Source organism: Pristis pectinata, chromosome 22 (assembly GCF_009764475.1).
Source record: "Pristis pectinata isolate sPriPec2 chromosome 22, sPriPec2.1.pri, whole genome shotgun sequence".
Lineage (NCBI taxonomy): Eukaryota > Metazoa > Chordata > Chondrichthyes > Rhinopristiformes > Pristidae > Pristis > Pristis pectinata.
Window position 1 is genome coordinate 24,617,117 of NC_067426.1, and position 15,781 is coordinate 24,632,897.

General features: G+C 40.4%; 1 protein-coding gene across 2 annotated transcripts; it reads right to left on the reverse strand.

Moving 5' to 3' along the window:
- Nucleotides 1-404: 404 nt before the first annotated feature.
- Nucleotides 405-9,646, reverse strand: LOC127581809 (gap junction beta-3 protein-like). Of its 2 annotated transcripts, none has more exons than XM_052036549.1 (2): nt 9,522-9,646; nt 405-4,207 (listed from the first exon to the last, which is right to left on the reverse strand). In XM_052036549.1, exon 2 carries the CDS (start codon nt 4,177-4,179, stop codon nt 3,511-3,513), a length of 669 nt encoding a protein of 222 aa, XP_051892509.1. In that variant the 5' UTR covers nt 4,180-4,207; nt 9,522-9,646; the 3' UTR covers nt 405-3,510. The 2 variants fall into 2 exon arrangements, with proteins under 2 accessions (XP_051892509.1, XP_051892508.1); XM_052036548.1 differs by lacking the exon at nt 9,522-9,646 and adding an exon at nt 8,402-8,541.
- Nucleotides 9,647-15,781: the final 6,135 nt, after the last annotated feature.

The window sequence follows — 15,781 nt, forward strand, 5'->3', positions numbered from 1 at the left end:
AAAATTCTTTGTCCATTTTTGCCAATGAAACTAAGTATTATTTATCATGTCATGGTTGGTTAAGTCAAAAATAATGCAAGCTGCAAAGAATGTGCTGAAACAGAATTATGTTTAAAACACACAATTGGTGCTGTGTAAGCCAAAGCACCAATTTAGATTGTGGGACTGTAGTGTTGTACTTGGCAGTACAGTTAGCTTGGGACAGAACAACTATATTACATATATCAGGACTATGCTAACAAAGTATGGTACTTGAAAGAGGTAAAGTAGGGGCAGAACACTGATTAACAACAGGAGCGAAAAAAAAGGGGTTGTAGTATCCTAAAGGCCACATTGCTGAGGCAAGTTTCATTTGTCACAGCATTCTAGATAATTAGTATAAAGGTAACACTAACGTTCACATATTTCAAATTAATGCATTTATTTAGACATTTTCCTAACATATATACAAATGTAACAATAATGCAAAATATAACAAGATAGAAAAATACAATATAAGTACTTTAAGAGTCTTTGTCTTCAGTATCTCAAATTCAGACACTGCAACAATCTCTGGATTCCTTTGATACAAACTTTGAAAGGAAACTGGAGACACAAGAGACTGCGGATGCAAGGTTTTGACCCAAAATGTCAACAATTCCTTTCCTCCCACAGATGCTGCTCGTCCCGCTGAGTTCTTCCAGCAAATTGTTTGTTGCTTTTGAAGGACACACTTGGATACAGACATAAACACTTCAAATGGAAGATAGGAATGATGGTCGACAGTTCTACCTCTTTCAGTTCCAAGCAGTTTCACCTTATATTTGATTCTCCACAGACCATGTTGTAAAATTAAATATTTTGTTTTACTTTTTCTTTCTCTTTGATTAATAGATATTGACATTTTATGCTCATAGTGCAGAATGTACATGTTATAATCCATACAAGTCATCAGTGGCAAGTAAACTTTGCTACGTGGCTGTGCTTCTGAATGCAAACTTTGCGTGACGAACTACGAGCCGGAGAATGCAGCAAGGGATGATACTAATATTGTGCAATCACACCCACCAAGCTTCTCTGGAATTTCCTGTCATGAAATAATGGCACAAACTGCAGAGACAGCATTGCAATGGTACAAGTTCTCAACTAAGCACAAAAGAAAGGGAAGTGGCTTTGTATAAAATGCAATGACATTATTTAATTTCCAGTGCCTTTGCAGCAGTAGGACAGTTCAGAGTAAAAGCTTATCACACAAATAGTTAAATGTCTGTTATTAAAGGCAGCAACTCAGCTCATTACAATAGACTGGCCAAATTATACCATTGCATCACACCATCATACTCTGTCCTAAGAATTATGGAACTTGGGAAAAGAGAGTGCAATAAAGATTGACTTTGGGGTTAATTTAACTGCTAAACTTGTGAAGCAAATCAACTGTTTATTTTGTATCACTCCCAATTAACAAAAAAGATCCTGATCTGATGATATGTGCCTCTCTTTCTGCACTGTCTCTGGTGTGGGCATTAACCTCCTGCTTAACAAGCCCAGAGATGACTGGAGCAGTTAGTAATGTCCACTTCCTCATTCATCACCTCACCTAGCCACAATCATCCTTCCCTGCTTTCTCATCCATTTGTATCAACTTTCCTGGATAGTTAACAACTGTAGTGACTTAAAAATATGAACACAGCACTTAGTTTCATGCCAATATTTTTCTTTCTTGCCCAGCTTGATACACAAGGCTATTAACAGCATTTGCTTTCCTAGTGTTATTTGGTTATGGCAGTGTATCTCTTATTAATAAAAGAATCCAGCAGCAGACATAGAATGAAAGACTTTTCTGGTATACTGTGTGGTTCTGTCCATTATTTAATAAAAACCACATTTATTTTCATCGATATCGCTCGCAGTACTTTTCTATTTCCTTGCAATAGTTCAAGGATCTTAATTTCATTTATTCTAAAAGCTCAGATGTCTGCTGTGGTGATCATTCTGCTTACATAGTGATGATGCATGGTCTTTCCATGGTAGTCAGACACTTATAGAAAGAAATAATTAACTCAATGGGGAATGGAAATTGACTGAAAACTCCATCCAAGCATGTTATACGGGTCCCAGAGTGTCAGCGCTGACCTTTCCAAACAGGCTGTAAGCTGGAAGGAAATCTTGAAGTAGTTGTTTATTCATGTACAAACATTTCTCTGGGACCTCCTACTTTGTGGTAATGTCACCAAAAGTTACAAATCATCCCATAAATAACAAATTGGCTCTGCATGTCTGCTCCTGTCCCCAAGAAGCTTTTGAAAGTGGTAGAGATCAGAAAAAAATCTCAATCCTTTTTCCCATCAAAGCATCTTTGCGCTAATGGTAGGACATCAAACATTCATCTACTGGTCTTCTAACATCCAACAGGATGAAAATGGTGCAAGCAAAATGAAAGGATACATCAATCAAATTGATACAATATAAAATAAAGAGGCTTCATGACAAGCTTGGGCAACTTGCTGGAGGCTGCAGACAGAACAGTACTACATTTGTCAGGGTGAGTTAAATGCTAAATCATATGGAATGAGCAATGTTTAATGTGAACGAACAGCTTGGAAGGGAATATCTGCCATTCCCCAGCAAACCTTACAGAGTCAGAGTGAGGTATATAAATGCAGACAGTTTAGGGTTAAAGCTGTGTAAGAGACAGAATAGAGAGATCATAATAGTGTACAACACTTTTTTCAGGAGTTTTACTATCTTCACTTATTTCATATAATGTTTTACATTATTTGTTGAGCTTGTAATTATTTTACTTTGTAGCATTTGCTCAGCTTTAATATACTATTAAGTGAGTTCTGCCTTGTGCTACTTTCTGAGCTCCAACTGATTTTACCCAGTCGGACATGTTACGGCTAAACTCAGGGGATAGGTATAAAAGAAAACTACCTACACTATGTTCTTGTCGGTCAATTGGTGAATGTGTTTCCCTCTATCCTTGAGTGTTTGTCTACTGCCGAATTGGATCTGCCTATGTTCCCACTTATTCAATGATCGTGTCACCTCCACTCGTGCCTCTGGAGGTCGAATGACACCAGTGACACCAAGTCATACCAATATTCCTGCTGCTTCCATGGCATCATGTCACTCACAGCTTTATAAACATCTGAATTTGGCTTTTGATGCTGGAGTAAGCTCAAACACCTGTGAAGGCACGGTTTTATAGATACAAGTTGTATTTGGTCAATACAACAGAAGCATTTGAAATGGTATAGAAATATGAGAGCAGATTAGTGCAAATATTCTTCACGAACATTAGTAACAGGAGCAGGAGCAGGTCATACAGATCTCAAGCCTGCCTAGTTTTCAATAATGTCATGTTTGATCTGATCATGTTACAGTTTTTCAACATATGAAATAGATAATGCCTTTTATTTTAATTTAAGACATTGCAACCATTGAGGTTATATTCTTCTTGGCTTTGCTTCTCAATACTGTTTCTGAAAATCATGTTTCCTTTTCTCTTTGACATGCTCACCTCTTCTTTCATGGACCTTTTTTTTTACAACATTGAAAGCATCGTTTGAAAACTAGATAAATTATTTCAGAAATGTTGAGGATAATACAAAAACCTGACCCCCCAACCATGAAGTATGTGAAGATCCTTTTCTCAGTTGGTTTGGCAATAAAGCAATCAACTATATTTGGGCAAGGGAACATAGAACACTTGACTAGACGAGGCAAATAAAAACGATCATAAATGCTGTGAAGTATATACAAAGAACCAATTTCAAAACCTGTTTTAAATATCAGACTTATCAAATAAGTCCACCAGAGTCCACCGTGCTTTTTCCCTGTGTTTTTGTATAGTCGGGTGCAATTTTCTCCATGTTTCATCTTGTGTTTCCTCTCCCTTTCTTTCCGATAGGCCACATGCAGGACGACCAGCAATGAAGGTGTGGTGACACAAATCAGTTGCAGGGCCCATAGTCTAATGTGGGACATGGGGAAGTAGTGGTCATAGCAAGTATTTGAACAGCCAGGCTGCAAGGTATTACAGACAAAGTCGCTCTGTTCATCGCCCCATACACTCTCTGCTGCTACTACATAGACCAGAACTCTGAAGATGAAGACCACAGACAGCCAGATCCGCCCAAATCCAGTCGAGTATTTATTCACTCCACTGATCACACCTTGTAACGTGCCCCAGTCCATGGCACTTGGAAAGTATCAACTTGTTGATCTAAAATATAAAAAATAGAAGACTTTACTGCTGCTTTTCATTTTTTTATTTGATTAACAGCTAAGCAGGATCTATGAACAAATAAATCTAATCATCAGATTGGGTGTTGCAGTGACATCTTAAAAACAGAGAGAGAACAATCATAATTGAGCTTCTATGAGATTCTGGGCCTCTGTATCTCCCTCTGTAACTGGAGCCTCAACTTTCTCATCAGCAGATCTCAATCAGTGAGGATTGCTAACAACATCTCCTCCCGCTAACCACCAGCAGAGGTGCACCTCAAGGCTATGTGCTTAGACCATGCTCTACTCTCGATATACACATGACTGTCTGGCTAAGCACATCTAATGCACAAATTTGCTGATATCACCACTGGCGTTGGACGAATCACAGGTGGGGAATGAATCATCGGAGTGAGATAGGACTCCTGATTGAGTGGTGCCACAACAACAATACAACTATAGAGCTGACTGTTGACTTCAGGAAGGGGAAGGAGGGCGAACATGTGTCAGTCTACACTGGTGGATTGAGGGTGGAGATGGTTCAGCAGTTTTAAATTCCTGGGCATTAACATATTGGATGAACTGTCCCAGGCACAGCACATAGGCGCAAACACAAGGAAGGCATACCGATGTATTTCGCTTCTTAGGAGGTTCAGCATGTCACTGAACACTCTAACAAACTTCTACAGATGTACTGTTGAAAATATCCTGAATGGTTGCATCATGGTTTAGTACAGCAATTCGAATGTGCAAGCATGTAAGAAGCTCCAGAGAGCAGTGGATTCAGCCCAATATATCATGGGCATATCCCTCCCCACCATCAAAAGTATCTACATGAGGTGCTGCCTCAAGAAGGTAACATCTATCATCAAAGATCCCCACCATTTGGACCACGTCATCTTCTTGTAGCTACCATCGGGCAGGAGGTACAGAAGCCTGAATTTCCACACCACCAGGTTCAAGAACAGCTACCTCCCTTCAACCATTCGGTTCTTGAACCAACCTGCACAACCCTAATCACTACCTTAGTATAGCAACACTATGACCACTTTGACTTCTTTGCACTACAATGGACTTGTTTCTTTTTCTGTTCTAATTGTGTTCTTTCTTGTATAATTTTGTATAATTTATGTTTCATTTATGTTTTTCTTGTGAATGTTGTGTCTCTAATGCTATGTGCCTGTGATACTACCGCAAGTTTTTCATTGCACCAGTGAATACATGTACTTGTGCATATGACAATGAACTCGACTTTTGACTCTGGTTAAAAAAAACTGATTCAGATTGTTCCTCATTTTATTTCTTACACAATTTTAACTTGTGCTGATGTCAATGGAAAGTTACAGCAGGGAATATGTTACAGATGGCAGAAATGAGCAGACTTTTTTTGGACAAATTATATTCAGTTTTCTCTCTGTAAGTTCCTTCACCTCTGAAATTCGTGTTTGAGTCCAACCCAAACCAATGAAATCAAAATCTACACCCCAGTCTTGATGAATCTACTGAGTGATTACTAATAGTTATTGAAGGAAACTGAAAACAGGGTTTAGATGTGAAGAGATCTAGTTATTTGTAATTTTGCTGATGATCAAGTTGGTGAAGTGCTCAGAACAAGCACAACTCCCATTGCAGAAGCCCCAGAAGTTCTCACACTCCAAAATTTGAATCATACTTGGCAGCACACTGAGACAGCTTACACACATACATCTGCACACATTCTACCCTCAGTCTTTAAACCAAGTGACATATGTGACAGTGTTTAATGGTTTTCCTTGCCACAACAACTAGATGTGATGAAAGTCGCTTCAACTATCAACTGATAACTGTTGACCTGAACATAGGATGCCCATGAGATTTAACATTGCAACTTGTTTAAATACGAAGTACATACACTCCTGGACATATCTGGAAATCTACACGTATAGGCAACAACAGAATGAGTTAACATGACTTATTCGCGCAGCTTTTCATTACAACACTGATTGAAATGTCCTATTGGAGATGACCACGACAGATAATCACGGGCAAGCCTGAACAATCTGAGAACTGGCTGTGGTCATGTTGAAGGAGCACATCATAAGATGAACAACTTTTGCTGGCTTCATCATAACTGTGGTGTCTGAAAGGAAGATGGATTTATCCCAAATGCCTAGACTGGTGAGATTGAATCTGCACATTGTGTGATAAAGTCTTAAAGTGGCTCACAGATTTGAAAGTTACTATGTGATGCCATTGGAAAGAAAGAGAGTTGTACCTTACAGGTTACGAATCTCTGAAACTCTCACTCTCTCTCCAAAATCTTTTGGAGGTTATGTCAATTGAAAATTTCAAAACTGAATTTGATGGAGTTTTGCTTGGCAAAAACAATGAGAAATACAGAACCATGAGGATGAGAAAGATACAGCTGAACCACAATCTAATTGGAAAATCGAATGGGCTCCAGAAATTGAATAGCCTGTTCCTGTGTTGCTAGCTAAAATTAACAAAAAGGGAAATGAAACTTTTTGTGATTTATTTGAGCAGAACAGGTGAATTGAAATTGAAATGCACCCACACCTTTTCCTAAGCTGTTTGAGGTGTGCCTTCGAGTCTACCCCTACCCAGCAACAATAGTATAAAGAGGTTTACATTGTCGACATGCTGAAGTAGACTGAAGTTTAGCAAAATGTTGACAGGACCTGGGTTATGTTTTCACTCACGGTCTTTCTCAATTACACTGAAGCTATATTCCATTCCACTTTAAGGTTAATTCACTCTGGTCCAAATTATACTACTGTCTTCCCATTAATTTTGTCTTTTTTTTGCCACTGTGAAATTTTGGTTATACACCAGGTCAGGTGTAACCTTTTTGTCATCTCACCAGCTCTCATCTTCACCCCAGCCACTGTAAAATATCAAGTACAATCACAGTAGAGTGTACAGATGTTTGTTATGGAAAAAAGTCAGTTATTTTCTTTGTATGTAGAGTTTAACATTGTTGTTGCCTGTCAGCTGTGGCTCTGTTGGTGGTACTCTTGCTTCTGTGTGAAAAGCTCGTGGGTTCAAGTCCCACTCCAACAGTTTAGGCACAAATATCTCAGCTGACATGCCAGTGTGGTAGCAAGGGAGTAAAGGAGGTGCAAAGGGACAATGCCATTTCTTCAATACAGGATAAATGGTGACGTTAACTATCTTTAAAAATGTTAAATTAAGCCCCTCTCAATGAATGCAGAGAGGTTGCAAGTTGAGGGAAGGGAGGTCAAAACAATTAGGAGATTTATTCAAACACTATCAAAAAACCTTCAATAATAGCGTTTTAAACATTAACAATACGACGTGGATATTGAGAGAAATGTTCTACCAAGATGTCAAACACCGACAATTTCTCTGGTTTGACTAAAGGGTTAAATCAGGGACTGAAATATTAGTCTTTGAGCTTATTCCTGGTTCACTAGAACACATTCCCCATCAGCCTGCTTTAAAGTAATGTCAGTAAATGAATTGTAGTTTTACTGACTTAATGTTGTGACTTTAAATCGCTAAAACAGAATACTCAAGAAGTACTCAATACTTGAGAAGTTTGTTTAAACGGTATATTTACAAAATGGAGCCATTATTCAACAGAATGATGATCAGCGTACGTACCACATCCTTTATCTATCAGTTTATTCCTTCATCAGCTTCCAGAGCTGGCTCTAACGAGGTACAGATATGAAAGGAACAAGATAGCTAAAGGGAATTGTTTGTAAAATGAATCACCTCACATTTCATTGATAAATTATTTTTGGAATCATTTCAACGGGAGAATCTGTTTAACAGGCAGACATTTATAAATGTATAATTCTTTTTCAAAACAATTGTTTGTCAGAGAGAGCAGGCAGAGCTTCAATTCAAGATCTTTTCTGAATTCTAGCACCTCCAACACTCTCTTGGTATGACACTGTAACTCACTGAACAGTCGGGTTTTAGACATGAGTGTGCAGATATTTTTAAAATACCGATTGGACACTTTGGGTTCAGTAAACATTAACCTTCTGTTCTCAAATTACTACTTTAGTGTGGCGATGCCAGCTATTGAAGCGTTTAGAAGAATTTAGAACATCAGCTAAACAAGCATCTGGACTCAAAAAGCAGAACTATTCCTTTTTATTTGCCCCAAGCAAATGAAGGAAGCTTGAAGGACGTAAAAGTAAGGCTGTTGAGGGAAACTTACCAGAAAATTTAGAAGCTACAGGTTTCCAGTTCCACAGCCTCGCACAGACACCAAGTTAAATAAGTAGTAACTGCAGCATACTACAATTTTCTTTGCTGTCTGGGAATCTATTGGCTGACTTTCAGTTTTATTCATGTTACCACCTGCACTAAAATAGGGTGGGGTCTGGATGTTTTTTTTTGGTTTGGGTTGGGACAGAGAATGGAGAATGTTTTCGAAAGCATTACGTAAATGTGCGTATATCATCATTAGCATGAGTCGTTTCCCTGCATTCCACTTCGAACTCATTGTCTCATGAGTTGTTTCTTTGCTTCAGATTACAGAAATGAACAATTGAAACTGCTGACCGTTAAATTAGCCTGTAAATATATATTTTTATGCAATAGTTTGAGATCTTATCAGTCTTAGTGCTGCTCGATCTTCACGATTAACACTTTATATTGAGCAGTAGTTTCAAACACACCCTGTTCAATGATAGTGTGATACAATGCTTGACAAAGATTCCTCTACCTTGTCCAAAAATGCAGCAAATCCACTTTCAAAAGGAGGCCCTCCTTTAATGACGGTTAACCATCTTTATTTCCTGAACCTGCCATCCTTTTACTATCAATCTACAGTTCCCATTTTTACCATTCAAATGAAGATGAGCACAAGGTAATTTCCCCCTATAGTACCTCTGTCTCTGTACTTTTCTTTCAAATTAGCAAATGGAGAAACATAGGTTTGAGTATGTGGCATTTAATTATTGCTTTGGATCTTTCCCCTTTGTCTGAGACTGCCAATAGCATTTAGATTTGCTACAAGCAGCAGATAAGGAACAGAAACATGTCAGTATCCTAAAATTTAAAGAACTTATGTTGATTTCCACATTTTCAATTTAAAGCTACAATAGCAAGTCTATTTCAAAAATATACACTTCCTCTTCAAACAGCACAAAGAAGTCTTATCGGTAATCTGTATTTTGTTAATGAATTAGGAGAAGTTTAACTTTAGAGACCTTAAGAAAGCTTCAACTTTCATTTGCGGAACAGTGGTGTTAAGAGGGCTATCAGTTACCAAGATATTTTTTCAGTCTGACCCCACTGAAATTCAGAACGCTGTTGTAACATGAATAACTTACCCAGGTATCAGATTCTACAGGTGGCTTCTACTAGGTTCCTTTTAAGTTCATTGTTGTGTGCTTCCTCTTGTTCTCAGAATCCTTGAGGAACTGAAATTATCCCTTGCCAGTCCCTGTTCAGGAACAGATGAATGATCCAGGAAGTGAAAAAAAACCTTTAAGTGTGTCAGTGTGGGCTTAGTAGCAGTAATCCCATATCTGAGCCAGAAGTCATGCCAGTGACTTGAGCTCATAATCGAGGTTCACATTTCAGTGAAGTATTCAGTAAGAAAGCACTATTATTAGATGAAGTTGTATTGATTATTTTGTAAATGGAGTATTTCTCTGCCTTCTCAGTTCAGAGAAAAAACATCATGGAGAGTTGATTAGGAGAGTTCTCCTTGTGCCCTGAATAATATCCACATCCTCTTCTCCACCCCTTGCTGTACAGTGGCACAGCGAGTAGAGCCACTACCACACAGCACTAGAGACCCGGGTTTAATGCTGACCTTGGCTGCTCTCTGTGCCATGTGGGTTTTTTTCCATGTGCTCCAGTTTCCTCCCACATTTGTGCGGGTTGATGGGTTAGGTGGTCACTGTAAATTGCCTCTAGTGTGTAGGTGAGTGGTAGAATTGGGGGGGGGGGGGGAGTTGATGGGAATGTGTGAGGAGTAAAAATGGGATTGATGTAGGATTGGTGTAAATGGGTGATTGAGGTCGGTGCAGAGCCAAAATGCCTGTTTCTATGCGGTATCTCTATGTAACACCAGGAGAAACAGGACAACCAATGATGTTCCATCCTGCCATTTGAGCAACTTGCTGCATACAAACTGAATGTCACAATTCCCTGTTCTCCAGCAGTAACTACATTTGAAAAGTAAAACAGTCTGGATTTTTCTGAGGTTGTGAAAGATATGATATAAATGCAAAGTCACTTTAAGTATATTCAATCCACTGCTGCAAAGATTGCATCGTTCCTGCTGGTGGTGCTGTTGCATGTAGTGACTTCCAATTGATCAGCAATGCCACCCATAGGAACTCAATCATGTTGGGAGTGAAGGGCTTCTCTGCTCCGATAGACTGGTCACATAAATGAATGGTGAGCACAGATGGGCAAAAAGATCAACAGCTGAATTAGAAGGCTATAAAGGTAGAGTGGTACTTTCTGGCTGGATAGACTCAGTTATGGATGAAGCTTATTTAGGATCCCTGAAACATGTAAATAAGATGAGAGTCATCCTGCTCGACAATTCTTTACTGAGGCAGTTTGGAAGTAATGTTTCCCAATGACCCCATACCAGCTTCAAGAGAGCAATCCTATCAATCTAGTTCCCCCTCATCTTGGAGACACAAGTGATAACAGATACCAAAAAACAGTCTAGAAGAAGGGTCTTGACCTGAAATGTCGACTGTCCATTTCCCTCCACAGATGCTGCCTGACCCATTGAGTTCCTCCAGCAGTTTGCTTTTTGCTCTCCCTCATCTTGTAGCCTTGTAACGCCGGCATGGCAGTGTAACGGTTAACGTAACGCTATTACAGTACCAGTGACCTGGGTTCAATTCCCGCTGCTGTCTGTAAGGAGCTTGTATGTTTTCCCCGTGTCTGAGTGGGTTTCCTCCGGGTGCTCCAATTTCCTCCCATATTCCAAAGATGTACAGGTTAGGAGCTGTGGGCATACTATGTTAGCGCTGGAAGAGTGGCGACACTTGTGGGCTGCTCCCAGCACGTTCTCAGTAATGCAAAAAGGCGCATTTCACTGTATGTTTCGATGAACATGTGACTAATAAATAAGTATCTTATCTTAATGTGTTCACTCTTATATTCCCATTAACTTCCCTCTTTATGTCAAATACTTCTCCCCCTTCCTCCAACAGGCAATCTACTGTTGCCAGTTAACCTGGTAGCACACCCTTGGGATGTGGTAGGAAACCCACATGGTCACGGAGAGAACATGCAAACTCTGCAAAAATAAAATAGTAGAGTTGTAGATAGTGAGGGAAGTTGTCAAAGGATACAGCAGGATATAGATGTTGGAAATATGGGCAGAGAAATGGCAGATGGAATTTAATCTGGACGAGAGTGAGGTGTTGTACTTTGAGAGGTCAGATGTAAGAGGAAGGTATACAGTAAATGGCAGCAGGGTGAGGCAGTGGATGTTTTCTATTTGAACTTTAGCAAGGCCTTTGACAAGGTCCCACATATAGGCTTGTCTGGAAGAGTAGGTCCCATGGAATCCAGAGAGAGCTAGTTAGATGGATTCAAAATTGGCTTGGAAGTAGGAAGCAGAGGGTGGTGGTTGAGGGTTGTTTCTCAGAATGGAGGCCAGTGACTCGTGGTGTGCCACAGGGGTTGGTGTTGGGACCCTTGTTGTTTGTTACTTATATAAATGATTTGAATGCAAATGCACAAGGCTGGATTAGTAAGTTTGCGAATGATACAAAATTAGGTGTTGTTGATGGTGAAGAAGGTTGTCGTGGATTATAGGGGGATCTTGATCAGTTAGGGAAGTGGGCCTAGGAGTGGCAAATGGATTTCAATACAGATAAATGTGAGATGATACATTTTAGAAAGTGAACCCAGCATATACTATGAACGGGAGGGCACTAGGAAGTGTAGTGGAACAGAGGGGCCTAGTACAAGTGCATAATTCATTGAAAGCAGTGTCACAGGTAGACATGAAAAAGGCATTTAGCATGCTGGCCTTCATCAGTCAGGGCACTGAGTATAGGAGTTGGGACATTATGTTGCAGCTGCATAAATCGTCGGTGAGGCCGCACTTGGAGTGCTGTGTGCAGTTTTTGTCACCCTGTTATAGGAGAGATGTGGTTAAACTGGAAAGAGCACAGAAAAGATTTACAAGGATGTTGCCAGGACTAGAAGGCCTGAGTTATATGGAGACGTTGGCCAGGCTAGGTCTTTATTTCTTGGAATGCAGGAGAATGAGGGGTGACCTGATAGAAATGTTTAAGATTATGAGAGGAATTTTCATAAAATTATGAAAATTATAAGGTGGATGGTAACAGCCTTTTTCCAAGGGTAGGTGAGTCCAAAACTAGGGGCCATAGGTTTAGGGTGAGAGGGGAAAGATATAAAAGGGACCTCAGGGGTAACTTCTTCACACAGAGGGGGTAAGTATATGGAATGAGCTGCCAGAGGAAGTGGTTGAGACAGGTACAATAGTATCATTTAAGAAGCACTGGGATAGGTACATGGAGGGGCGGGGCTTGGAGGGATACGGGCTGAATGCAGGAAATTGGGACTAGCTGAGTGGGCACTGTGGTTGGCATGGACTCATTGGGCCGAAGAGCCTGAACCCATGCTGTATCGCCCTATGACTCTATAAGTGAAGTGGTTGTTGTCTAGAAACATGGGAGCTACAGTGTACTCAGCAATCTGCCAAAACAGCAATGTCACCCTGACTGAAAATTCTATTTTAGTTACACTGATTGGGAAATAAATATTATCCATCATAAACAAACAAACTCAATTCTCCTTACAGTGCCAAGGGATCTTTCACAAATGCCTGAGCAAGTAGACAACACCTTGGTTTAAGTTTTATGATCTTATATTAGTGGAGATAATTCAAAGGTAATATATTTGTTTGGAGGTACTGAGGTCATTAAAACTGGTAAAACAATGGTGAGCTTTATTAGTTCATATCGATTGTGCTCCCATACAATCTCCAATTTAAAAATAGGCTCAGAGCCTGGGCGTTAACATCTTGAATGACCTGTTCTGGGCCCAACACAGAGGTGCAATGATGTAAAAAGCACGCCCGTGCCTCTACTTTCTTAGAAACTTAAAGAGATTCGGCATGTCACCAAGTACTCTACCACACTTCTACAGATGCACTATTTAAAGTATCCTGGCCGTTTGCATCATGGCCTGGTACAGCAATTCCAAAGCACAGGAATGCAAGAGGCTGCAGAGAGTGGTGGACACAGCCCAGTCCATCACGGGCAAGACCTCCCTACCATTGACACCATCTACGGGAGGGGCTGCCTCAAGAGGGTGGCACCTATTATCAAGGATCCCCACCATCTGGGTCATGCCCTCTTCTTGTTGCTACTGTTGGGTGGGTGGTACAAAAGCCTGAAGTCCCACACCACCAGGTTCAGGAATGGCTACTTTCCTACAACCATCAGGTTCTTGAATCAACCTGCAGAACCCTAACCCTACCTCAGCACTGGAACACTACAGACACCTATTGCGCTACCTGATTGTGTTTTTTTCACACTAGTGTGTCTTATTTTGCACAGTCTTTTTCTTCACTGTCTTGTATAATTTATGTATAATTTAGGTCTGTGTGTTGTCTGAATCTACATGCCTGCGATGCTGCTGCAAGCAAGTGTTTCATTGTACCGGTACCTCAATGTACTTATGCATATGACAATAAACTCGACTTGACTTGTCCCACATACAGTTTCCAACCTCTTGCTTCAGTCCTGGGCAGGCACGGTAGTGTAGCAGTTAGCATAATGCGATTACAGCACCAACGACCCAGGTTCAATTCCGGCTACTGTGTGTAAGGAGTTTGTATGTTCTCGTCTGGATGCTCCAGTGTCCTCCCACATTCCAAAGACGTACAGGTTAGGAAGTTGTGGGCATGCTATGTTGGCACTAGAAGCGTGGTGACACTTGCGGGCTCCAGAACACTCTACGCAAAAGATGAATTTCACTGTGTGTTTCAATGTACATGTGACTAATAAAGATATCTCTCTCATCTTATCTGTGTTCTTGTAGTTGCAATCATGAAGATTAGTGAACTGTCCATCACAGCTGAGCTCTGTTATGCCATATGATTTCCCTCTGAATCCCCAAGATGAGTAAAAGTAGTTTCAAAATGCTTGTTACTGTTGATGAGGAGTTTTAAAGTACTCTGTCATCATGGAAAGGTTTCCTTGGATAAGGATGTCATGTATGAAAACGAGATGCTTAGTTTAGAGCAGAGTGTGGAGGGGATACAGCTTTTGAAAGTGTGCTGCTATGCCACATCAGAACAGTGGGAACAATTATTACGTGGTAACATGTTCACTGAAATCCTTTCCAGAGGCCAGGTCCATTGATCTGGAGACATGAATTTGAATCCTGCCAGGGTAGCTGGGAGAGCTTAAATCTACATAATTAAATACATTTGAAATAAAGAAATGGGTTCACTAATGGTGAATATAAAGCTGTGTCATCATCATAAAAAGTATTGTTCATTTCAGGAGAGGAAATCTCTCAGACTTACCCAATGTGGCTGACATGTGATTCTGTACTTACAGCAGTGTGAGGATTAACTGTGTTCTGAAGTGACCCTGCGAGGGATATGGGCCAAGCTAGATCCCTAATAAGTAAAAAGAGATGAGGGCCTCCTAACTGCTGAATTGCATTTTCTTTTCCAAAGTGAATTTTCTTGTTGTTCAATCCATTGTTATCTAATATGGCAACCATTAGCCTAATCCCTTTCAAGCTAAAAGTACAATCATCCTTTACATTGCCTCTGCGCTGTGTCTGTAAAGGGATCTGTTCTCTCCCTGGGACTTCCTGTTCTTCTCTGGCACTCTCCAAACCTCAGCAATAGTGACCGACAACTACACTTTTACAATAGAATCAATGTAGGTGTCCCTTTAAGACATGGGAGCTACTTTCCCAACTATCCTGCGCCTCTGGCTCCACTCTGACAGTTCCTGGGACCGTCAGCACGTGGAAGCTGTGTTAGTTAAGTAAGACAATATTGCGAATTCCTGGGCCTCTTCGGGCACCTACATTTGTGCCTGAAGCAGAGGCAGGAATTTGGGCTGGATATTCACAGACTTGGATGGTGGAAACTATTTTAAGCTAGTTTAAAATTTATGGAAAGAAAACTTATTGATTGCGCCAATGGAGGATTTCATCAGACTCACGGTTCAGACTTTAGGTTCTGCCACAACAAAGGTAACGTAATCTCCTGAACTGGTTTTGATTGCTTGAGGGAGAAGGAAGGAAACTTTCTTGGCTATTTTCTTTACCCCTACTGGTGTTGTCTTTGTCTCTTGTTTTTAGTTTGCCTTGCTCAGAAGATTACATGCTGGGGGGATTTGGACAAGTACAGCCAAGGTGCTCCAGCCTGCAGCAGGAAGAGTGCAGCCTGGCATGTTGGACCAGCTACAGGCCGTTCTGAGGTTACCAATGGGCTCCATTTTTACAAACAGCCTTAAGGCGTTGTTGTCCATATGTCAGAAAATACACAAAATCACTGGATACCTCCACAGTACTGTAATGAATGGCATCAAAAGTACATAAGACTGATAAGAAA

Bases quoted from the DNA above. Each gene is read 5' to 3' on its own strand.
- LOC127581809 (XM_052036549.1), bottom strand. From the start codon at position 4,179: ATGGACTGGGGCACGTTACAAGGTGTGATCAGTGGAGTGAATAAATAC.